Source organism: Aquila chrysaetos, chromosome 8 (assembly GCF_900496995.4).
Source record: "Aquila chrysaetos chrysaetos chromosome 8, bAquChr1.4, whole genome shotgun sequence".
In the NCBI taxonomy this organism is placed as follows: Eukaryota; Metazoa; Chordata; class Aves; order Accipitriformes; family Accipitridae; genus Aquila; species Aquila chrysaetos.
In genome coordinates, this window is record NC_044011.1 from 36,655,849 (window position 1) to 36,680,767 (window position 24,919).

Sequence of the window (24,919 nt, forward strand, 5' to 3'; positions counted from 1 at the left end):
CCTGCGCACCCATGGCCATGGGGACAATTCAAATCCCGATGCATTGTTCTGCTTGACCTCAAAACATACCTTCTTGATACTAGGACACAGAAAAGCAAGCTGAATCCTTCTTCCTATTCTGCTGGCTGAGACCTCCCGTTCCTCCATTCCTCCTGTTGTCAGGATGTAGATTTATTGTTCAGTCCACAGGTAGAGCTGTACTGTCAGAGAGCTGAATTCCGCTTTTTTCAGTAATTTAACTCCTAACATTAGGTCAGTCATTAGCAGAATCTGATTTTCTGAGTTGGTTTTTTTTAATGAAAAGGACTAATGTTTCTTCCAACTCATTGTGATTTCAGTTTCTACATTTATTCAGCCACCTGTGATGAGTCATGGTAGAAAAAACCAAAATATCCACAAAAAAAGCAAAACTGTATCATACCTGCAAGCTATATATTACAAAAGTATATTCTGAAAGACCCTGCACATTTAAAGTCCACTCTCTGTGAACTCAACCATAGAAAAACCATCTAAAACAGTATTTCACAGGAACAGAGATAAATCATACATTTTTTACTTTACCATTAATTTTCCTCAGAGTACAACCCTACAATAGAACATCTCCTCTATGCAGAACAGATGGATTAACAGATTATTTGCATCAATCTAAAAGAAAACCCTCCCACCCAACACATGCTTAATTCCTATGGCTAACGACTTTTGTGGTTTTTTTCCCTCATTATACTTAATTCAGTTCGTCAGGATATGGAAAGGACCCTTCAGGCACAGCTCTCTGACACTAGAATGCAATGTGAGGCTTCCAAGAGGAAAAAAGGCAGGAAGACCAACCTGATTAGAGGATGACTTCTCTTCTTCATAACAACGACAGCAACGTAGCTCAAAAGTGTTTGGCTTTAACTGATCTTCTCTGAAAATTTTAAGGTTCAACTTCTGTATTACTTTTGCAATGTATCTCCAGAGAAAATATAAACAACTTACATATGGGTTCTCTTACAAAACCTACCCACAAAGGAAACTGCAATACAGCATTAACCTGCACTACAAATCCTTGTTCTTCAGCATGGTAACCAGAAGGAATATAAAGTTTCAACTATCAGGGGGTCGAGCCATGTTTAGCGGTGCAATTCAATATAGCAATACAGCCACCATCGCAACAGTTAACACCAGTGGCAGTGACAACCTGCTCCAGTTTCAGTCCCTTTTCCACCATCCATACTCACAGTCTTCCTTCCTCCAGTATCTTCCAGCAGTCCCTTCACATCATCCAAGAGGGAGTCCCCCATGCTTTCTCCCTTCTGAAACCAGCACACCCACTGACGGGCTGTGCCCACTGTCCTGACTTTTCTGACCTGGCTTTGTCTGAGAAGGCTCTTCCTGACCCACCAATTCTCTCTGCACGGAAACTGCATGCACCCTTATGGTCCACAGGGGAAACAGGCAAGGCTTACTAGAATTCACTCTTGCTCCTCACCAACTTGAAATCAGTTCCTAAGCAGAAAGGATTTTTATTCAAGCAGTTTTCAGGAACAACTTGCAGTAAGAGGCAAGACAGAACAAGAAAAACAATTCTGAAGGCATGTGCAACCAAGACACTACAGGATTATACACAACAGGTAGTCACGACCAATCTGTTAAATTACTCATCGTAACAGCTTAACTGAAGTGATAAATACGGTAAGGCATCACCATTTTTGTGTACTTTAATCAGCTAAGACAAATGTTTCATTTTCTCTTCCAATGTTAAACCTCAGCTTTTTATATTGTATTAAATTTTACATTTACAAGGCTAGTGGTGTTATCCTACATTTTACTAATAATTAAACTGGAACAATGTAACATTACAGGAGTAAAAACTCATGTGCACGAATATTCCATTGTTTAATAACCAAAAACTTTAGAAAACAAGGAAAACCTAGAAAACAGAGTATACTCCATGAAAACAATTAAGACACTGTATTGGTCACATGTTCAGGAAACTGTGGCTTGGAAACACGTTATTTTGCAGTTCATCTACTTTCCATCTGAAGTTATGTTTTGAGTATATGTTAATAATCACAAAAAATTAAAACCCAGGTTCCTTACATTTCATTGATTATACAACTTTGAGTGCCTATTAGGCTTCTTGGAGCTATTCCTTTTAGATGGTTCCCTAGATGGCATCCAACTTCAAGAAAATTCTGAGAAGATGCTAGTCTTTGAAATGTTACAAGGTCAAGAAAATAGTGAGCTTTGAAATCACCTTAGCTGCATTAAATGTATGTCATCACAGAAGTGCAATTGTGGTTGTACCTTATCAGAAGTATGTTTAAAAAAAATTGACATAGAAAACCCCAGTGAAATTAAATTGGACAGGACAACAAGTCCTCAGTAAATTACAAAATTCAATTATTGCCCAATTTACTGAGGACTTAAGCACTTGAGCAAAAGGTAGGTAAAACGTTGGAGGACTACGATTACTCAAAATAATATTCTTTTACTGCAAACTAGTACATGGATATTTATGCCAGTTGGACAAGACATTCAGGCAACTCGTTCAGTTGTCCGAGCCTATGCTTATGCTTACTTCCATCAATTCTGCTGGATTTATTTCTCACGAAAAATATCTATGTCAAAATATTTTACAAAATATTAATTCCTTCCCTCTTTATTCTTTGGCACTTAATTTGGGGGGCAGGGTGAAAGGGAAGGCAGGAGGAAAGTGAAGGGAAAGGGAAGATAAAGAGTGGGAAGAGAGAAAAGTATTTCAGTATGAACTTTCGCACACAAAAATGGAATTACATTTGAAGACATTAGTTTCAGTGCACAGGAGAGATGACATTTTAAAATAACTTTATTTTTGATCCTCTTTCAAAATTATGATTTAACATTGTCAGAAATGAAATAAGAAACTTAACCAGCATATTTAGTTTTAAAAGCATTTAATGACATAGCATATATTTAACAGATAGGGTAAAAGTCTAGAGGTACAGTTCAATACAACTGAAAGCCAGTTCCAGTACTACTCTTGACTACAGGCCCAGTCATTGAAAGTTCATTCCTATTAAATGTAGGTTTTGATTGTGCAGTAAGATGAAAATTTTTCATTACAATAGTTACAGTGACAGAGAAATGCACACTATGTATCAAATAGCAAGGTAATGTAGCAAAATTATAACACACAGTGCTGCAGCTGACAAGCAAGTAACCATTTGAGTAACATTACTTTTCCAGTAAATGCTTCAGTTCCACTTTTACACTTATCAATGATTTTAAAGGGTTTATTATACATCTAGTCTTATTATACTTTGTACTAGAATTATCTGAAACATACAATATAATGTATTTCAGCAAAAAAAAAAAAAAAAATTGAAATTACAGATTATTTAAAACCGTATCAGCCTGCTAATCCACCTTGTACACCAACATTCTTATCTGTCGTACTTGATGCAGAAAAGCTTCAGGTTGTGTTAATAACCAATGCCAGGATATAAATGGTTTGTCTGTAAGTTAATGCATACCTGCACTCTGTTACAGCAAAGATAATACACTATCATTTTAATAAATGTTAGAATTGTAATGGGAGGCTCTACTAGTCAAGACTCAGCATAACAACCTTTAAATGGAGTGAACATTTTTGAAAATTTGTACATTGGTTTTTGATGTGCACAGTAGATTTGAAAGCACCGCTGCCTTGCATACCAATAGCACTAGGAGTGGGTTATTTTCCAAGACAGCCTCACAAAATTGAGGAACAGTTTAAATATTAAGATCTAATCTACATTAACTTCATTTAAAAAAAAAAAAAACCAAACAAAAACAAACCCCCAAAACCTGGTCCTCCCTCTCCTACAGAAGCTGCCCAATGCACCTCATTCATTTGTAACTTTAGATTCTTTTTTGTTGGCTTTTTATTTTAAAACGCTCTATAAATAAAAAAATGTCAATCACATTGAGGAACATGAGGCACAGAGAGTAACGTATTGGTTCTGAGCTCGCATGCTGGAATTCCACTGGAACGGTCAGAGAAGTGCAGTGTGTGGAGATGGAGTTCACTTCTTTTTACCAAAAAGGCTGAATCTTTTCTCTTTGTCTTTCTCTTTGTCTTTCTCCCGCTTGCCAGGGCTGGACTCGCTGGTTATTGTGACGCTGGCAGGCAGGGTCTGGGCACGGCTGGAGGCTGGAGTGCTCTGGGTGGTTGGGGACACTTCGATTTTGTCAGAAGAGATAGCTGATGTGATGGCCTGAATCCACGTGTTCATCTCCTCCTTCAAGAAGCCCCAAAGGCAGAAAGCTGTTACAATCCGTGTGTCACACACCCTCTCTAATTCACTCAACATTGTGGAAGGGGAATGGATAGAAGTGAGAAATGAAAAGAAACACAGTCCTAACTCATTATCTGGCACTCCTCTGGTTACGCACCTGCTGAAGACGTCTACTAGAAGCTGTATCTGAAAAAACCTGCTGCCCTGGTGGTGCCAGCGGGAGCTTCTGAATCTACACACCACCCACACATATGCACAAGACTCATGACCAGGAAATTAAAACGTACCCCCGAGCTCTTTGCAGCTATTTTTTTCCTGTTGTACAACACCACAGATATCACATCAGTAACAAAACAATAAGAAAAACAAACTTACATCGTCTTTGGCTTGGAAGAGGTATTCGTTGCCATCAGTCAATCTGTAAAGAAAACAACCATCACAAATTTAGCTTAGTAGTAGTCACACTGCTTCAACTCCTGCTTCTTTACCTACAGTACATAACTAGACTGACACACATGGTACGGCACGGGACAGTCGTAACATCTATACGTGCACAAATACACCCCAACAGCTCATGTTTTGGTATCTGTACTGTCACGCAGAGGCAGCCACACACACTGTACATTCTGGTCTCTAGACATCCTTATGACAGTGGACGTGTTCCAGTGTGTCAGGATGCACTGCAGAGGTCACGATCTTCAGCAGCTGATGATCGCTGTTTCAGTACTTGCTCTTTTAGGCAGATCTTTTCTCTTTCACAAAAGACAGTATAAAAGTTTACGCAATATTTTAAAAAGACAAAAGTCACAGGCAACACCCAAGAGTTTTCATGGCTTTTGTAGAAACCTAGCGAAATTCTGCAGCTGCTCTGCTGTCATAGCTGGTGGTGACTCAAGATACTACACTGTGTATTATTTATGAGTAGCTGCCTCTTCTCATACTGAAGGCCAGAGTCTCCCTTCCGTTTTATTTCTGTGCTGATTTGACTCAGATGGTTTAACTGGGATACATTCAACAATGTTTTTGGAGATATATATTAATTAAAAAAAGTCTGAATAATGTCAGATCAGGCATCTGAACAAGTAGGAGCCAGGGTGAGTGGGAGCTGTGTTGCAGGCTTCCTGATCTTTCCCCACAAAAAGAAAGCATTTTAAAATCTCTTTATGGAATGAAATTAAGTATGAAACAGTAAAGTAACGGTGAAGACAGACACTAGGAGGAATGCAACTATGCCTTGCTTTCTTCTTTAAAAAATAAAGACAAATATTTCCAGGGTACTCTCCAGATCCAGAGATCACAACTAGACCTTTCTGTGAGAGATCTGCCTGCACATGAGATCTGTAGAGACCTCAGCCTTTGTAGAAGTGAGCCCCTCACATGTTCAACAACACACCCCTTCTCAGCTTGGAGAGACAGATCTGCCATGACAAGCTGGTAAACTCTCTGGGGACTCTCCTAATGAGTCAAGAAAATATGCTGCATGCAATGATGCGAGAGGCCTGATGCAGGTGACAGGGTACTGTGAAAAGAAAGGCAATTGGTTTTTCTGCCTAACTTTGTATCTGTAACAGCTTACATTATCAATTCAGAGTCGCTTAAAATAGTATAAAGGATGAATCGCATAGCTGCACACCTGTCTTGAAGAAAGCTAAATTTCCCTAAATATTTGCTATATATTCCCCTACATATTTGCCATAAAGAAAATTTCCCTGGATACGGATTCTATCATCTTTAGAGGATTCCTGCATCAATATAAAATCACCCCCCTATCTCTATCAAGGAATACATGACCTGATCAGTTCATAAAGTGAGTCTCTTTTGACAAAATGATCAAGCAGCTGTGTAATAAGAAAATATTTTTTAACTGTTGGCACAGTAAAACAAACACACAATTTCAGTAGGAAAAGCCTTACTTTTTTTTTAACCTTTGAACAACAAGTGCTTCACATACTTCAAAATGAAATGGTCTGTAACTACATGTTCTAGATCTGAAAATGTGATAGGTGTCTTCAGAAGTCTCCTAAATTCATACTGAAAAAATTAAACAAAAGGCTTGATTTTGAGAAGAGCAGAACCATGAACATTCAGCTCCTTTCAATTAATTCCAGAGGGAGCAGTTGAAAAGCCCAGCATTTTTAAATGCAGGCTCCTAACTTCAGGCAGACATATTTAGTCTTGTCCCGGATGTAAATAAAGTGCACAGATTATTTTGATACTGTTTCGTACTTGCTATCTTGGATAAATATACCATGTTCCAGCATTGGGAAGAGCTTGTTCAGAAAAGTAGATACTGCAGTTAGTAATTATGATCAGTTCCTGGGCTGGATCCTCCCATGAATTTGCACAGTGAACATACCACCACAACTTTTGCTAACGGCAAGATGCTTCAACAGGTTTACCTTAGCTTGAACACATGCTTTTTCTTTTTATAGTCGACTGCTATTTCACAGACTGCTTCTTTCAAGCTGACAGGAATCTCATTGTGGTAGGGGATGCCAGAAGCAGCAGCTTTCGAATCCTTGTAGAAGCCCATCTCTTGGTTGTTTATGACACAGTACACGTTATGCCATGATCTTCAAGACACAGAAAACAACGAAAGCATTTATAAATCTAATGCTCTTACTTGCAGAACTGGAGAAACCAAACACAATTATTTCTATAACATAATGGAGACTGGTTCAGTCTGAGGATGTCAATACAGCCTACACTGTCCTGTAAACTGCAGACAGCAAATTCTCTCATAAAAGCATGGCTTCAAGACAAAAGTACTGACTTTGAGCCAAATGGAAGAGAGATTTCCAGAGCTCTCTGTGATAGCACATAAGCATATCCTAACAGTGGGAGGACTGTTTGGCAGGCTAGGCAGTTTGCATACTTGGGAGAGAAACTGATTGACCTTTTAATGACTACGCTTTATTGTAGAAGGAATTCTCATTGTGCTGCAAACTAACAAATGGATTGCATGTGAAATCCTCGATTGTTACAAGTACTCTTAGTGACATCATCTGCTTCATTCTCTAATACAGCTATAAAAAAAATCAATGATTACTAGAAATAAGAGTCCCTAGATATTAGTATTGGTGACTGTCACTGCCTCAAAGGAGTTCTCCAGCGTGAACAACTCTAGCTGAACAAAAATCATGGTAGTACTGTACTCATCTGTGATTTGCACTCAGCTCTGCTGGGTGCTTTGGCTCCTACCAAATCCCTCAGATGTTGGTGTAGCTCACCACTTGCTAGTCAACATTTTCTTTGTCAGCCAAGTCATAAATCTGGTTTCAAGAGCTCTCTCAGGTCATGAAAGACCCCAGTCTGCTTTCCCAGCACAGAGGGAAATCTCAGAAGTTTTGCCTGTTTGAGAACCGCAGGATTGGGTCCTTAGGATTGGAATCAACTACGGCACACAAATCATATTCACCCGCTTTTCTCTTCTGAACAGATTACAGAGTAGGTGGAAAGTGCTAATGTGCAAACAGAAAATGTCAGAAGAATATGGACATTTCTATTCTCACACCTACGTGTTTTTCTTTTCTTGCAGTAATGTACAACCTGAGATCTGGAATCAAATCCCACTACTGCCACAAATTCATCATGTGAAGTGGGAAAGTCATGATATCTTTATGCTTCAGTTTTCTGCCTTCCAAATACGGCTACCACTGCATTTTCTACCTTGTATCTTTAGACTGCAACTTCATCAAATATACTGTTCAACCGTGCATACACAGTTCCTACAACAACAGGAGCAGTAAGCCTGAAAGGTCTTTAGGAGCTGTGAGAAGACAATAGCAGCAGAGATAACATTTACTGTCTTACATCTTGGTGATTTTGGATGCAATTATCTGCATTAAGCATTGAGTACTTTACCTGCTCGAGGCTTTCTTGCTGTGTGTCTCCCATTCATGTTTGCGATGTAAGAAGCCCTCCATCTGAGCTGAAGGAATCTCCTGTGTTTTGGCTGGTAGGGTAGCAGCAGTCTGGGCCTGAATGGCAGTCTTGGCTTTGCGGTCTGCCGTTGGAGAAGGAACAGGACTAGACTCTTTTGAACTTGTCCTCTGTTCTGCAGCTCCATTGACCATTTCGTTTGTTTCTGCAGTTTCTGCCACCTAGGAACAGTGGGAAAAAAGTTCAGCTAGAAGCCTCACAACACTGAGGTATCTTGCAGTTAATCTGTTTCCCTGCACAACGTGGCTGTGTATAAACTTTGCCTGGAGAATGACACAGGCCAGTAAGTTCTTTCTCACACTCCATGGAGACACAGAAGGCCAAGGAAATTAGAAGGTATGAATGGATTAGTACCCATTTTATATGGGTGGAGAGACGGGAAAATAAGAGCAGCTAAATATCAGTGTGAATTTTACTGTGCTTTGCTCTGCTGGTCTATTCATATTCTTTTATATATTGTTATTCCTAAAATGAGAGCATTCAATTATCTTGCTAAGTACTCAAATGTTTGGAACAGTAACAATCACACTTTCTGCAAACCTAGAGAAACAGTAGAAGTTATACACATCAGCCACCTTAAATACATTTATGGCATTACTGGGGTATTAAAAGTCCATAAAAGGTATTAACTATGAGTCAGCAGAAAAATATGCCAAAATTGCCCAGGAGCATTTACAAAAAATTGTGTAATTTATTTGTTTCTGTAAAAGCTCCTTTCCCGCTTTCCCCGTTCCCCTAGTGACACAACAAAATCAACACATGCAGAAATTAGAAAGATTACACCATGCATTTCATCTCCACCATCCCAGTTAGGATATTGGATCTTAAAGACAAGGGAAATGAGGTCATGTGTCAATTTATCAAGGTCTTCTTCAGACTTTCGTTATTAGGTGGATTGGATTTTTGTTAAAGGAACTGAAAACCACCACAGTCACACAACATCACACAGCTATTTACCCCCAAACAAAGACAGAACCAAGGCCTTGCCCATCACTTGCTTTGTTGATCGCGTTGCCTGTCGCACTGTGATCGAGATAGCCTAGAGAGCAGCCATGTTTCCAGCAGCTCTGACTGGTCAAGCTGTCGACGTCTTCAGGAGCCATTCATCCAAAAATCATTTAAATTGGAATCCTAATGGCTATAAGCTTTTGAAATGCAGCTTGGTCCCAGTTTTTTTCTCTTGTACCATTACTTTGACATGTAGAGCCATTGGTAGCAGCTCAAGAGTTACACAACCAGTGTGTATTATTATTATTATTAGCAAGTTACTAAAGCTTAGTGCTGCTAATGCTCTAGTAGATTACAAACATTCTGGACTGTTTTTATGCAGACAAGCAGGTATTTGTGAATGGCAGAACAATTAGACATTCCCACTTCTGCACATGGCCTGGACAATTCAAAAGCAGCCGAATTATTATGCAACAAACTAAATTTTGCCACTGTTTGCTAGAACTTCTTATACCTGCCAAGTATACATTATTGTACCTCACACCTTTGTACCTCATATATTGACCTAGGAAGAACTAAGTGTCAACTCGCTATGAATATGGGAAGGATTGGTTAACTGCCTTTAAGCAATCTAAATCTCCAGAGTACAGACACTACACCACTGAAACAGGGAAAGAATCACAGCTCACATTCCACTTCAGTCATATCTGTTTTACTCTGTCCCTAAAGACGTGTAGCCTTACAGCCTAATTTATAAGAGGAAACATCTACCCTGCACTGTCACCCAGTGGAAGTCAAAATCAATGACACTGCTCCTTCACAATTAGTAAGTCTAAGCCATCAAACCTCACTATTTGTATCCAAATCTCAAAACATAACAGAAGTGTTGCATTAAAGGGGGGAGAGTGTAAATAAATAGATGAGGCTGAAGATTACCCAAACACTGCCAGCACAGCTACTAGAACACAGGTAGTGAAAGAAACCACCAGTGATTCACCAATGAAAGCTCCATTAATCAGTCATCACTGGTGCTGATCACCAACGGCCAACAGATCACGTTCAAGAAAAAGGACAGCCCTTTGCAAATCTTTTTGACCAGTGACAGTTACTGAACTTCCAGTTCTCTGCTTTTCAGCTGGCTGGATCCCTGAGATACATGAACCCTTTGTGACCAGCAATAAGGAACTGCACAGACCACAGTAATGTATCTCAACAACTTACATAAACTACCCAGAACTACCTTTTACCTAGACTGATGCTGAAAGTAGCATCTTTTCTGTAGCGATACTGGCAAGACGTGAAAATATTACTGATTTTGGGGTAGCTATAACCACTAATCTGAAGTAAAACAGACGAGTTTCAGAACAGCAGTCACTGCACAGCTACTTAATGTGGTTTTATGGGAAATAACATGTAATTCAGTGCTGCAATCTGCAACCCTGTAGTTTTAAAAGATAACTGCCAACTTTAATCACACAATCCGATCTGTAACTTCTACTTAAAATTCTACTGATTGTAAAAGGGCTATGAAAAGCTTTTCTGATGCTCTTTCAGGTTTTATTTCCTTTTCATGTGTTATCTACAATTAACAGAAAACAAGCAAAATAAATCTGAATCATAAACAGCTATGCAAAGAATATGTCATGAAAATAGAGAAAAAACAGGAGCTAAACAAACTTTAATGGAAACATGCACCAGGCATGCAGAGACAACGCAACAGAGGACAAACATTAATAGCAAACTGTACTGTTACAACAAAACAGTTACCACGTACATGAATACAGTTTTCTTAATCATGACTGAGGGGTTAGTTGCAAGTGCTTTAGTGGCTAAGGACTGATCTTGAGATATTTAAATCAGGACTATAACATGCAACAAGACAGCTGGTGACAATGACTGGAGACATCCCTTTGATTTTCATAGTGCTTGGAGCAACATTATATTCAGTTCATCAGCTTAAGTCTCTGCACCACAGCTTAAATAATAGAGACGTATTTGCCTTTTCAGATGCAAATAGATGACAGCCTATATATTGTTCTTGCATAAGTACCATTTTAATGTTTTAAGCCAGTACCATATGCTATAATAAATAGGTGAAATCTTCACTTCTACTGCGTAAAATGATGACCTTAACTGATTACTTAATTTTTCTTCACCATAAAAGTGTAATTTTTATATATAAGTGTACTAATACAAGTAAAAATGTGTATCTATATAAATTACTTTTACATACTACTTTTTAGCCAGAATACATCTGAAGGCTTCCCAGATGGTGGAGTCTGAAGCTACAGCTATACTGCTCTGAGAACTGTCATACTCTCACAGGCACAGAGAGCCAACACTAGTGTAGGTAGTCACCAGATCGTCTGCATAAATTTATATGGAATTTTTAAAAGCATTAAGAAGCTATATGTTGTTATCCTGACAAAAGAAAAAAAAACATGCATCATGAAGTGGAAAGACAAGTTACAGCAAAAGTACAATTACTGAAGCACATCCTTTCAATCACCTTTCTCACTTTACAAGCTCAGCCCATACAGAACAATTCAGCTGCACTGCTCAGCTAGTTGTCAGAAGTCAAAATTCTGATCAACAGCAGCGTATCTTGCACCTCAAATCAGAAATAATACAGCTGTGTACATCTGATGTATTGCAACACAAGATGCAATGAACTGAGCTAAAAAGCTCTCATGAAAGACTGAAGTGCAGGTGGCGAAGATTAACATGGAAATGCATCATGTATCATGGCAATAAAATAAAATAAAATAAAATAAAATAAAATAAAATAAAATAAAATAAAAAAAGAAGCAAACAGATGATGTGTAAGGCTGTGGTAACCAACAAGATGATGATGATCTGGGATGTGCTTGCAGGCCACCTCATGTTCCTTTCCACAACTATATATCATTTCATAAACATTAGATGTACAACAGACAGCTCACTTCATAATCTAATATTAAAGATGAACCAAAAGGCTTTATTTAAAGAAAGAAAAATGTAGAACTGCTTCGTATCCTAGGCATTGACAGAGACGGTGTGCAGACCCAAAAGTAACTGGGATGGATGTGAAGGATAAACTTGTGCTGAAAGGCATTTCCTCCCAGAGTCCTAGACTGGGACTTGCATTTCCTTCGCAGTACTGGTAAGAGCTCTAATATCGACCGATCTGAGCCTGCCAGGAGCCTTTCCTGCACTTAATATTACCTCAGAGAGTGAGGTTCAAAAATCTAAGAAAAAGAAGTGTCATTTTTCTCACCATTCAAAGCATTAATTGAAACAAGTAGGCTTTGCAGGAAGGTAATGGGAGAGGTAAGCCTGTTTTCAACTACTGCTTTGCATTAAATACATATACACATTTACTGGTATTTTTATGGCTGCACATTAAGGTTATTGGCATGCATTCTGACTCCACTGGGACATCCCCTGTTGAGAAGGAATGAATAAGGCATGGACCATTGAACCTGCACTCATGTAAAACAAAGAGCTGGGATCTTAGACCAATGTATTTTATTTAGTTTTTAAAGAAAAGCATCACAACCTCTCCATAAGGGTCCACACCCTACTCTCATTTATACCACTGTCTCTCCAGTGTGAGTAAATCGAATTGCTGTAGTGTAAACTGGACAGGACCAAGGCAAAATGGGGCCCCAAAATAGTTATTCAGCAAGATCACAACTCTTCATAAGGACTAAATATCAAGATAAATCTAGATACTAGTTTTTAATGTTTCATTTCATGTTTATTTTTATCTGCAGTCAATGAGTCCATTCTGCATGGAATGTTATACAACTAACCTTAAGGCTTTTATTTGTCGATAGTTTCAACTCTCCCCTCCCTCCCAGCCTTTACTGCCGAACTCACTTGCATGTATTATCTTTGGCCTTGTAAATAACTCACTTGCTAATGCAGCTGATTTAATAACGTTGCCGTGCTGAAACCTGTTAGTATAACTCGATGCGTCATACCTGTCAGATTCTAGTTCTCTTCTTCATTATGATGTAATCTCATTAAATCTCAATTACTCATATAAAGGACGATTTAGCTGGAAAATCTTAATACTATTAGCGACATGAAAAACTCAGAGTAAATAACATGAAATAAATGTGTCACCTTACAGCAACTGAGTGTCAGTGGGGAGATTCAAATAAACAAGGATTAAAGTGAAGCAAATATATCTCCAAGGGGCTGCTAATTAAAGAAAAGTCAACTGATGGGAAGTAAGAGAAAAGCAGCAGGGAAATCTGAAGCCAAAAGATTAAACCAGTACCAGTAAACCATACTGAAAAATAGGTGTCTTTTGCTGCAAATGATTCTGTATGTCACAGTCCAGACCACGACCGGTCATTGGCTGTCCGTCTGCTAATAAAGTTTTTGTAGTTTTGGTAGGTTTGGGAGCGGTAACTAACCCGTGGAGATTCCTGGTCTGATGGCAAACCATTTTGGGAAACCTGTTCTCCTTTTGTCCCATCCCTGTTGAGAGAGAGGAAAAAGAGAGGAAATTGTATTAAGTTCTTGAAAGTCACCCATCTTTTCACCAAAATGAGATTTTCCTACTGAATATTGCACACTTCAGAAATTCAAGCAAGTTCTTAAAATCCTCAGGCCCAACTGAATAAATCCAATGTTAAGGGAGATCAAAACAGACTTTCCTGAGAGTTACCTTACAAACAAACCTAATCCTATCACATCAGTAATTTTATAAATGTTAATGTTCCATGGACGTGGCTTGAAATCTATCTGTAACTGATGCTCATCAAAGAAGAAAGCCAAGATTGTTCAGAAATTTTAATTCATAACACAGAAGGTGTAAAAACAGCATTCTTACTGTAGGGCCAGGTACACCTCAGCAGTTGTAACACTGCATCATGATGAAAAATTGGAACATTCAACTTAGCAGGGAGTTCAGGTGTCTGGGAAAGGTCCTGTCCCCAGAAACCACCAAGTCTTCTAAAAAGGGTCACATTACAAAACCACACAACCTCCAGACAGACTCTCCCTTTACAATGCATCTTCAGCCTGAGAATTCTGTCTGAAGAAACCGTGTGAAGTACTGTAGCGGTGCATTTTGCAACAAGTACGCAGTTCAGCTTCCTGCATCCTGGGCTTACCATTGCTGCTGGGAGTCTGCATCCTCTGCAACTTTTGGGCTGGGCTCTGGAGTGGGCGGCTGTCTCTTCCTCTCCTCTTCCTCTTGTTGTCGACGTACTTCCAGCAGTTCCAACTGAGAAATGAAACATTTTTGTGCATCTAAAAGCACTGCACGTTTTTCAGGGGCATTTCTAGAAACTAAAAATAACTCTGTACATTTTTCTGAAACATTACTGAGATTAAAATTAACTGGAATAAAATTTGAAGGTATCAGTCTTTAAAAGTATTAATCATGCAAAGTTTGTTGCACTGCATTTCTCAGTAAAGGCACACAGTATCAGACCCTTTAACATCAAGTGGAGTGCCTGGGCAGCAGCTCACCACTGTCTGTGTTTCTTTTCTAATTCATTCTATTAGAACAAAAACCAGACAAACAAGAAAGCAGCCCAAGCTATTAAAATATCGAGAAGTGACATCCTCTTGTCTGCTCACCATACATGGAAACAGTGTTCCACATCCCAATCCCTGAAATTAACCATCTAAATAAAACCAGCTTGATTTTTGAAGATGCTGAGAAACTCCAATTCACTTTGTCTGCAGCTGTGACGCTCAGCGCCTGTGAAAAATCAAGCCACTTCAACTTTAGTGTCTAAAGTAAAATTATTCTCCAACGATGGTAACATGTTCTTCAAGCATTAATTACTGACATTGCAGCTGTGCTCAAAATGTTGTTGGTTGGTTGTTTTTTTTTGGGGGGGGGGGGGGGGGGGGTGCTTATGATGTCTTTCTCAGGGACAACACAGCCTTGTACTGGAGCAGTCAAAACATAATAAACATTTTTTTGTCAAACCCCCCTCCCCACCACTGTCTCCTCACACTGTTGTCTTTAACCAAAAATAATTTCAAGTGTTTGGATCTAGGTCTTTCTCACTCAGAATCCCCCTACCTTTTTAGCAGTACAACCTGTATGGCAGAGGGCTGGAGCAAACTGCTCAGCTCTTGAATTTGCTTCTGGGTCATCACTCCTGGGCCTGAGACAGCTTTTGCTGACCAAGGTCATTTATCACTTAAGCTTTCCTTGCACGTTGTTGAGTTTAATGAACCTGAGAGGGTTTTAGTACTGTTGGGAACATGAAACTTCAGGCCCTGTGTAACTGGCCTAGGTTGATCAACAAAACAAATGGATCAACAAATGGAGATGAGGTTGGTGATGCCAGGAGTTATTCCAAACAATAGCACCAAATGGTGCCAATCAGATGGCACCAAAATGAAGGGGAATGGCCAAGAGAGGTGACACTCACCGTGGTCAGTCTTTCCAGTGCTGCAAATCTCTCATCCCAAGTAGCTGCAGATTTTTCAAATGCTTCATGCCGTTTAATTAATTTTTCCACTTCATCAACACTTTGACCTATTTCACGACTGGATAGGTAGGGCTCCTGTCCCAGCAGCCAGGCCTCTGCCACACTTGCATCTCTTGAAAACTGGTGTACCTCCAAAACTGAGCAAAGAATGTACAGATATCAGTGTCATTAATGTCCAATAGAGCATCATGAAGTCATCAAGGATCTTCTGAATTAACTTAAAAATAGCTTGGGAAAAAAGTAAATGTATTTGGCTAAGTATTTTCCTTAACTAAGCTCACTGAAATTAATCATTTAAAAGACAGAAATTTATCCTATTGGCTTTGCTTTGAGGAAAAATAAAAGTTAAGGCCCACCTTCACTTCTTCTACAGACTGTTTCATTTTGCAATTTCAGCATTTCCTTTTTGTTCTGATCTGCTGTAACCTATTAGCTTCAGAGTAGAAAGTCTGTTATCTGCTGGTTTTCTTCCTCAGACTGGCCTGTCTGCAGAACAGCTAGACCATAGGCTGTAGTTCCCTTCAGCAAGCAGTATTTCTGTACTTTATGCTTGTCTACAGTGCTACAGTTCCAGGTTTCTTTCCTTCTGTCTTCACAGCTGAAAAAAACCTTCCACTGTTTTTGTGAATGGGATTGACCAATTTTAATGAATAATATGGTACAAACACCCAAACTGAGGGACAACTGACCATGCTACTGTATTTCTTAAAGCCTGCTGAGGCTCAGAAGAAATGAACAACGTATACAGAGCCACCCAGAACCCCACAAAATGACTGCACTGCACGTTTTGAGATCCTGGACAACTGTCTGCTGCAATGGCTTCAGTCTGTATGTGAGATGCAGATCACCTTGTTAAGAGTATCACAACTGGGTTCTTGTTGCTGGTGTAAAACTTGCAAAATGCTGCAATGTTTAAAAGTACACCCTTTGTCAATGAACTGCTCATCAACATTCTAGCCTCTCAGATAACGCAGGCATGTTACAGGCGTGAGGTAGCAGGGCTTTACTTCTGCCAATATTTTTAGTAGTGCATCCTTTGTAGAAACACTGTTGGAATGTGACACCTGCAAAATATGGTAGATCTATTTCACCTAGCTCCAAACTTGATCATATAGAGTAAGAATTTGGTGCAGGTTTCTTGGTTTCAAATTCTCCATTATTTTACAATCAACAGGCATGAATCTTCCAGTTATTACAGTACAAACACACTTTCAATAATAAAAAGGTAAGGAGCTGCAGGTTTTGTCAACACTCAGACAGACACAGTGAAGAGAGAGTTAGCTATGGCCCTGCCCAAAAGAAATCCAAGGACATCCTTACTCAGTCTCAGCCACTCCCATCTGTCTTCCCATTTGTCAATCATTTCTTTTCTCTTTTCTGTCAGCTGCAGCAGCTTTTCCTTGATCTGAAGAGGAGAATGCAGGACTGTTAATACAAGCACCAGGCTGCAGGCTCACGCCACCACACTGCATAAGCCATTACCACCAGCAAAAGCACTGACGAAATACATCATGCTAGATTGTCAAGAAGTGACTTAAATGTGAATACAACAGCCGCTTTTCTCTTCAAAGTATAAGTAAATATGACATTTGCATTGAAGTACCACGTTTGCATAAGCATTCGGTATCTGTCAAAAACTACACCACCAAGAGTATTTGATAAAAGGAGTATAACGACGAACAAATCTAAGTGGTGCAATCACGTATTACATCTTCTGCCCTTTTTCTAGAAAATAATGCAAAATGTGCTGCTCATGATCGTTACAAAGAACCTGCAGCTACCTGTGCTAACAACACTGACACGCCAGCATAAGCCCCGTGTTATTCTCAGGGTGAATACTGGCTAGCAAAACTTCCCAGTGCCTGAGCAAATGTTTCTCCAAGGATACTCCACAGCACTCATGCATGCAGACACAGAAAATATCAGCCCCCTGAGTGGGCAGTATCTTCCATCATTTGGCTATCCTCCCTCCACCAAAGGGAGGCAGAAAGAAACATGAGTTAAGTCTCTATCCTCTGGCCTGGACAAATCAGAAAATAAATCAATGCCTTAAGCGTTTATCTTGGTATTCCCTGTATTTACTCCCTATGAGACAAACTTTTTCCTGCTCCTTCCCCTAGCAGGCCTCTTCATAGCATTCCAGTTCCCCTGCACAAAATTCAGGCTGTCTCACTCTGCTCTTGCCCAAAGAAGTCACCTTTCCAAACACAGCCATCCCAGAGTTTTCTCTCCGCAGAACTGAATGCAACAGCTTCTTTACATTTCCTGGACTGAAAATGATACTTTAGATTTAGGTCCCATCTCTGCTATCCAACATGAATTCACAGAGTTAAATTATACACTAATTTCACAATAGCAAGTAAGTCCAACAGTCCCTGAACCAATGCATGTCATTATAAATATGCAGCTTATTAATCTGTAGATTACACAATGCAAGTTTCTCCAGCTGAAACAGAATCAATAGGCCAGCTGCACTGCAGTTGTTACACATTCAGTAAGCACAGTACCTCCTCTGATGCGTAGTGTTTTCTTGCCAGAAGAGATTTGCCGAGCTCAATGCAGGTAGTAAAGCTGTCATTTCGGGCATCAATTTCTGCTTTGATACCCTGGTGATTGTTCATTAGTAGTTCAACAGACGAAACATCCCTAAAATGATCAATCCATGGTTCAGAAACATGTATTCCAGATTTAACAGTCATTACATTTTCAAACAAGTAAACTAACCCACAACGGTATGAAAAGAAAAATGAATTCCTAGATTGTCTGTAGTTCAGGAAGCAAGATTGCTAGCAGCCTTTCCTTAGGAACGGCACCATTCTGGTCTGAATCAGAGATCAAATAAACAAGCGTGTGAGACTTCATCTCTTTGCACACGATTTTACACTGCAATTACTTCAGTAGCCCCCAGCCTCTGCTAGGCAGCAATACACAAAAGCAAGCTGCTACACCACCATCAGATTTTGGTGAATTCTGAAAATCTCTGAATTTCTGGCTCAGTGATACTGTGTCTTTTCCTCAACTGACCTGCAGCCTTATCTTCTGATTGAGAAGAGATACTTCACATTACCTTGGCTTTTCTTGGGCTTCTATCTGTCGGATAACGTCTTCCATCCAAAGCATGAGATCACGAACCATGCTGAAGAAACGGAATTTGTCTCCTGTATCCACCAGTCTAACCCTGCGGCCCTCACAGGCATCCAACAGCGCCTTCCATGCTTCTAGGACCTCGTTTTCCCTCTTCTGGATGTCATCAGCTTTGTCTCCAGCATAGGCAGCCTGAAGGCGTGCAGCATCCTCCTGCAGCTGTCTCACCTGGTGTGTTTTTATAAGAAAGAAATGCATTAGTGTTTGGGTACTTCTGAGTCACAAATATGGGGACATTCTAGCTGCTAATTCATCATTTGAATGGCTTTCTAAAGCCACTGCAAATATATTTGGTCTGTCGATACCAAAAAGGTTTGCTTTGTTATTAAGTCAGTATATCCCTATGAGAATATTTCTTAGAGGAGACTGTTGGGTCAAGGGGCCCCCAAAATAGCAAAGATTTGCCACTGCCTAAACCTCCTGTAAAACTGGGTGCCAATACAAAGTGACTGTTAAACGTCAGGGCAAATGGGGACCATTTTCATCATCAACTTCTCTTCCTCTCACACAAGTGACAATGCCACTCAGGAACTCCTGTATGAAAACCACTACTCTAGCTGACAGAGGTCATTTTTCAAAAACGTAGATAATGACTTCTAAGAGAAGAAAATTTGGAAATTCAGAGATCCTTCTACTATTAGAAATCTCTTTTCCTTTCAAACACTGTCTTGGGACATCAAATTCCATTTCTTCACTGTTTCACATATTTTTCAAGCTAGGAAACAACATTTATTAGCTCTTGTCTAATAATTTTATCTTTTTTAAAAAAAATAAAATTTTGAACATCCAATTAAATAGCCTTCTACCTACAGGCACAGAGATCATGCCACTGTCATAATGACTCATCTCGGTGCTCTAGCTGTTTCATCCAAAAACTATCCTAAGTGCTTTCACCACAGCTCTCTGCTATGATTACATATTCCTTCATTTAGGCCTTGATTATAATAACAACCTTTTTGACAGACTGGGATTGGTGTTTTGTGGATGTCTCCAATTTTATGTATAAAATCTATAGTTTCTGAAAGTAAAACACTTGGAAAATCCAATGGTTGTTATATCTCCTTTATTCTAGTGTAAACTACTATGTAAATTGCAACATAATAAAGAATTGGCAGGCAGCTGGGCCATAAAAACTATCTTTTCCAACCTACTGGGATAAATACAGTCAGTCGTAATTCCTCCATTCCTTAAGCAACTTGTTCCTTTCCAAAATTCTCATTCTGGCAGTTGAACATTGTTTTTTGGTTTAGAATCCCCTGTGTGCTGTATGAGCAGCTGCCACCTTCTATTTAACATACCCTGGCTTCAAAAGATTCGGAATTAGATCAAGTTTGGCTGCTTTTAAAAATCTTAGCCTGGACTAAGTCCTTTAAATCTCTTCAGACTGCTACTAGGAAGCATCACAAAAAACAATATTTAAGTCAGAATGCCCAGATTCATAACCAAGTCAGAAAGCCTCTATGTAGGTCTACAGACCTCCTTTGCCTCTCAGAAAGGAAAAATGCAAAGTGCTTAGCAGAAGAGGATTTGGTTGGGGCTTTTTGGTGGTGTTTTTTTTAAAAAAAAAACCCAAACAACCTGGATTACACATCCCTTCATATTTTCCCCTGTCCTCCAAGTATCCTTTGGACTATCGATTCTTCTATGGGACAGGATAGTTGTGTCTTGTGTTCACCAAGGCAAACATGACATAAGGAGCAGGCAAATCTAAGGTGGCTTCCAGCACAATTGATATAACACCCAAGAACAATGCTAAGGACAGAAAAATCTGAAACCTGTATTTCATATTACCTCTTGTACATTAAAAATTCTTTACAGATTTAGTATCTGTTCAATGTCTTTCAGAAATTGACTAAAGAGACAATACGTTCAAATTAATCTTTTTTTCTTCGAATCTAAACTATTTTCCAACTGTATCAGCCACACAGCACCCTGCTGGTGCTGCCGCTTGAGGCAATCAGAAAAATGCCCTCTGTGGAGCTACATGTGTTACCCTTGTGCCTCTCCATCCACTCTCTTCCTACGCACATGGCAGGCTGAGACTGTCAGGAGACATGACAGCTTTTTGCTTTACTTTAAATCAATACAGAAATTCTCTGCCTTTATGATTTCTTCTCCAACCAAGGACAGGAAATGCAATAATGTTCAACAATTACCTACATATTCAGAAATCTGTGTACTTATGGATTTCTATTTTAAATAAACTAATTAACCTAATGCAATGACAGTGAAGCAGACAGACAGATAAGAAAACGATGCAGGTGAAGTTATTCCCACACAAATACACTTGGAAAGCAGCTGGAAGCACTGTATCCCAGTCACGGAGGGGCCAAGAGCCGCAGCAGAACTCTGCAGCTCAGGTTCCTATAGCCACAGACAGCACCATTCGCTTGCTACACACCTGGGTGCCGAGTGCCTGGATATCATGCTCAAATGTTGTGTGCATTCTCTGTAGTGTTTCCACCGTGTTTTGGTCTCTACCGAGCTCTTCAGGCAGTTTCTTATGTTTGTCTTGAATACGTCCTAAGATCTCCTTGGCATCATGGTAAAATTTGTGCAGTTCATAAGAGGCTGCTAGAATTTGTGTTCTTGTGTCAATGAGCTCCAGGAGATCAGCCCAGGCCTCATTGAGTCCGTCCTTCCACTCTGCAATTGTCGCAGCATCTGAATGTCCAGAGTTGATGAGTTCATCTGCCATGTGGTTAACAGTATCAACACGCTCCTGTCCAATGTTACCAGTGTCTCGGGCAAATTCTCGGAATCGCTCCTGTAGCATCTGAAACGCAGAGAAACAGACTTATGCAGCGCTGTAATTACAAACTGATCTGAGCAAACCAAGCAAGCCAGCTACCAATTTACATTAACCATCTGCTGTGTGCAGCATCCAGAAAAGGAAGGTCAGTCTCAGCCATGTCCAAAGACTTACCGTTACATGTTCGTAATCCTGTCCCAGCTCATGGGATCCTGCCACCACCTCCCTTTCAGCAATCCATTGCTCCAGGTCATCCACCTCACGGTTAAGCTGGAACAGCCTATGTCTCTCATCCAGCTTGCCCCGTCTCTCTTCAGCTAGATCCTTCAGGCCTGCATACAGCTTATCGACTTTGGACTGGCGCATGCTGATACGCTCGCTGAAAAAAACACAAGAGCATCAAGTCTTCATCATCTTCTACAAATGATAAGAGCAAATGGAAAAAGAAACCTACAAGGAATAAAAATCACTCTTGGGGTATTTAATCCACAGAATGCATGTCTGTATGCATGAATTTGACTCGGACACACTGGACCCACCCTCTGCTGGCACAGTTGACTGCACTAGCTGGAAAACTTTGCCCTGTACACATAACTCCCCTGGCTTTAGAGAGTGAAGCTGGGAACTAAGCTCTCCATTTGTTTGACCACAGATCACACCAGAGTCTTCTCCCAAAATCACAGGCAGGATCTGAGCTGCTGAGGTAAGCAGCATTTTATTTTCATTTAAATTCTGCTTCTAAGTTCAGAAGCACTCATGGGTTTCTTACTCCCTAAAGCTCAGCATTTCCAGAAGTGATTAATACTTCTACTTGCCGTATCCTTTGCCTATACTTTGTCTGAGCCACATAGCCCTGTCAAATTGCCTTCGCTCTGCCTCGTAAAATTGATTATGTTATTCCAGTACTCAGTCACCTCAGCCAGGAAATCCACTCTCATCAGAAACTATCATGACCACAAGAGAGTGCTTTTGAGTTAAATAACAGTTCTCCACCAGAGGCAGAGAGTGTCTTTCCTAAGATAGTCCTGTCTTCCTATAGGTGAAGGCAGAGCAGTTAAATACATCAGCCTCACAGTCAAATCAGCTTTGCAGTCAGAGCCAATGGAGAATTCTGCTTGCTTAGCTGCAGGTCTTACAGCAAAACAGTTCTTAAGCTTCCTGAATTCTCCCACAGGGAAAGCCATTTACGAAAGTCGAGATAAATTCACCAAACCCAAGATGTTAATGTGCCCACGTTTAAAGCATCAGATTCCCGCCTCTGATTCTACAGGAATCTCAAAGAGAGGAGCCAGATTTTGGGGAGCACTGCACTAAGACAGAAGAATGAATGACTGTAACCCTCTGGGCTGGACATAAAAGTTGGTTGAAAGAGTGAATATGGACCCTTGTCTCTCAGGATTGCTATACCTTTGTAAGGTTCAGCAGTGCTGGCAGACCTGACACCTCTAGCCTCTCTGAAGGATACAACAGGCATTTATTGAAGGTGTCCAGTACTATCCAGAAATCAGCAGCTGCACATACTGACCCTGTTCTGGACCCTTTCTCTGGCCAAATCAGGGTGGTCCAACATGCACCTTGAATTGAGTGAGGCTCAACTCCTTTTCCTCTGTACATTCTTCTAAGCTACCTACTCTTTGCTGTAGTCTTTGTGGGTCAGAACAACCCAATGAAGTGACTGAACTACTAAAAGAACACATAACCCAATTAAAAACGGCAGTTAATACCTTTCTGGGTGATTATCTGCCACCAAAGTCCTGCTGGTCTTTGAAAGCTGGTGCACAGTTTCAGCATAGTCTTCTACAGCTTGTTCCAAAATCTGGTGTTTCTTCAGCATGGACACCGCACTCTGTTCATCCTGTAATGGTGACAGAAAATGACAGTCAAGTGCCCCACTCCAGAGAAAGACACCACACAGCAAGTTCAACTTGGTGTGCCAGCAAAAAGAGGTAGCCAGAAAGATTTCTAAAGAACTGCTCCCAAGTACAGCTTGAAGACAAGTTGTTCTAACAACGACATATTAATAGTTGAGTTCACAGCAAATGGTACCCACAGAAAGCAAAATAACAAGTGAGAGAGTGAATGCAACAAGCCCTCTGGGATGCAGAACAAAATTACATCAGCTGTACATTGAGCAGGTTGAATTTCCTCTTCTATGAAGCTCTTTGTGTGTTTACACAGCACTGGTGATTGTGCAGGGCTCAGAAAAATGGAACAGTTTTAGGCACGTCACTTGTCAGGCTTTTGAACGACAGCCTGGGTCAAAGAAAAGAAACCCTATGGAGGCCTTGCCAAAGGATTCTCCACCAAAGTGCCTGGAGAAATTCCGATCAGAACTTTCTATGCATCGTTAAGAAAAACAACCCCCAACTCTCAGTGTTAACTGTTATTGTCAATAAGCCTTTTCATTGAAGTATGGATAGACTATTGCATTAATACTCCTTTTTATGTGCATTGCTTAGATATAAAAAAGAAAACAAACCCCTTTTAACTGAAGGCTGAGCACCCACGGAACATGTTATACTGATACAAAGTTGAGTTTTATTTTATCAGGGCAGCAAACACAGTGCATTTATGTAAATAACAAATAAGATACAGCACATTAACACCTCCTTGAAAAACAGAAGTTCACCTACTCTTTGGTATGGCCTGACACTGTTCCAATTTCTCTTCACTGGGAGTAAAAGCTGACGACTAATGGCTGACGACTAATGGCATCAACTGAGTAACCATCAGGCCTGTTTCACAAACAGGTGTGTCGTGCTCTTCCCAGTGATTCAAAACTAACAGAAAACCTGACCTAACTGGACTGTATTGGTAACTCTGACCTTACAGCAAAGGCAGGCACACAGTTGCCATCCACAGTCTGAGGATGCTTCACTGACTCAGTACAGCAAGGCCTATCCTCCACACTATTAGAGATGTCATAACAGATAGAAGAGATGATCACTTGAGATTTCACAAGGCAATTTAATTTATGTTACCATTACACTAGCGACATATTAAATTATGTCACCTGCCCCCCTCTAGCTAAGCAATTAAAACCAAACTAGTGTTGCTGTGGTGCTGCTCACCTTGGCTTTCTCTTCTGACATCATGTAGAGCTCCTGCTCACTCATCCAGGCCTCAGCCTCAGCAGCATCAAAGTAATACTGCTGTGCTCTGTGAGACTCCTCCAGGCGCTTGTGGCGTTTCTCTGTCTCCTCAATTAGGAGGTTCCACAGCTGTTGCAAGTCTGCAAGTCTCTGCTGAATTGCTTCAGCATTAGGGCTACTCTCTGTGATAATGTTCTGACTCCTCTCAAAAATGTCATCGATACGAGGCTGATGTCCCTGGATTTCTTTCTGAAGGGTCTACAAGGGAGAAAAGCAGACTGATGAGACACTGCACCAAACAAAAAAGAAATGCCAGTCAGGGGTCTTAACTCTGGAGGGGCAGCAGAACAC

At 40.2% G+C, this 24,919-nt stretch overlaps 1 protein-coding gene across 6 annotated transcripts in view; it reads right to left on the reverse strand.

Annotated features, from left to right (window-relative positions):
* Positions 1–2,901: 2,901 nt before the first annotated feature.
* SPTBN1 (spectrin beta, non-erythrocytic 1) overlaps positions 2,902–24,919 on the reverse strand; it is a 136,357-nt gene continuing 114,339 nt past the window's right edge. For 5 of the 6 annotated variants that reach the window (XM_030023365.2, XM_030023367.1, XM_030023368.2 and 2 more), the window contains 14 exons: positions 24,548–24,826; positions 23,201–23,331; positions 21,651–21,855; positions 21,126–21,500; positions 18,648–18,892; positions 18,088–18,226; positions 16,901–16,985; positions 15,521–15,717; positions 14,240–14,352; positions 13,538–13,601; positions 8,106–8,344; positions 6,641–6,814; positions 4,617–4,659; positions 2,902–4,244 (listed from right to left, as the gene is read on the reverse strand). In XM_030023365.2, coding sequence (XP_029879225.1) covers positions 4,029–4,244; positions 4,617–4,659; positions 6,641–6,814; positions 8,106–8,344; positions 13,538–13,601; positions 14,240–14,352; positions 15,521–15,717; positions 16,901–16,985; positions 18,088–18,226; positions 18,648–18,892; positions 21,126–21,500; positions 21,651–21,855; positions 23,201–23,331; positions 24,548–24,826 — 2,505 coding nt within the window. In that variant the 3' untranslated portion in view covers positions 2,902–4,028. Of the gene's footprint in view, positions 4,245–4,616; positions 4,660–6,640; positions 6,815–8,105; positions 8,345–8,639; positions 13,602–14,239; positions 14,353–15,520; positions 15,718–16,900; positions 16,986–18,087; positions 18,227–18,647; positions 18,893–21,125; positions 21,501–21,650; positions 21,856–23,200; positions 23,332–24,547; positions 24,827–24,919 lie in introns of those variants that run through there. The other variant, XM_030023371.2, reaches the window with a different exon arrangement.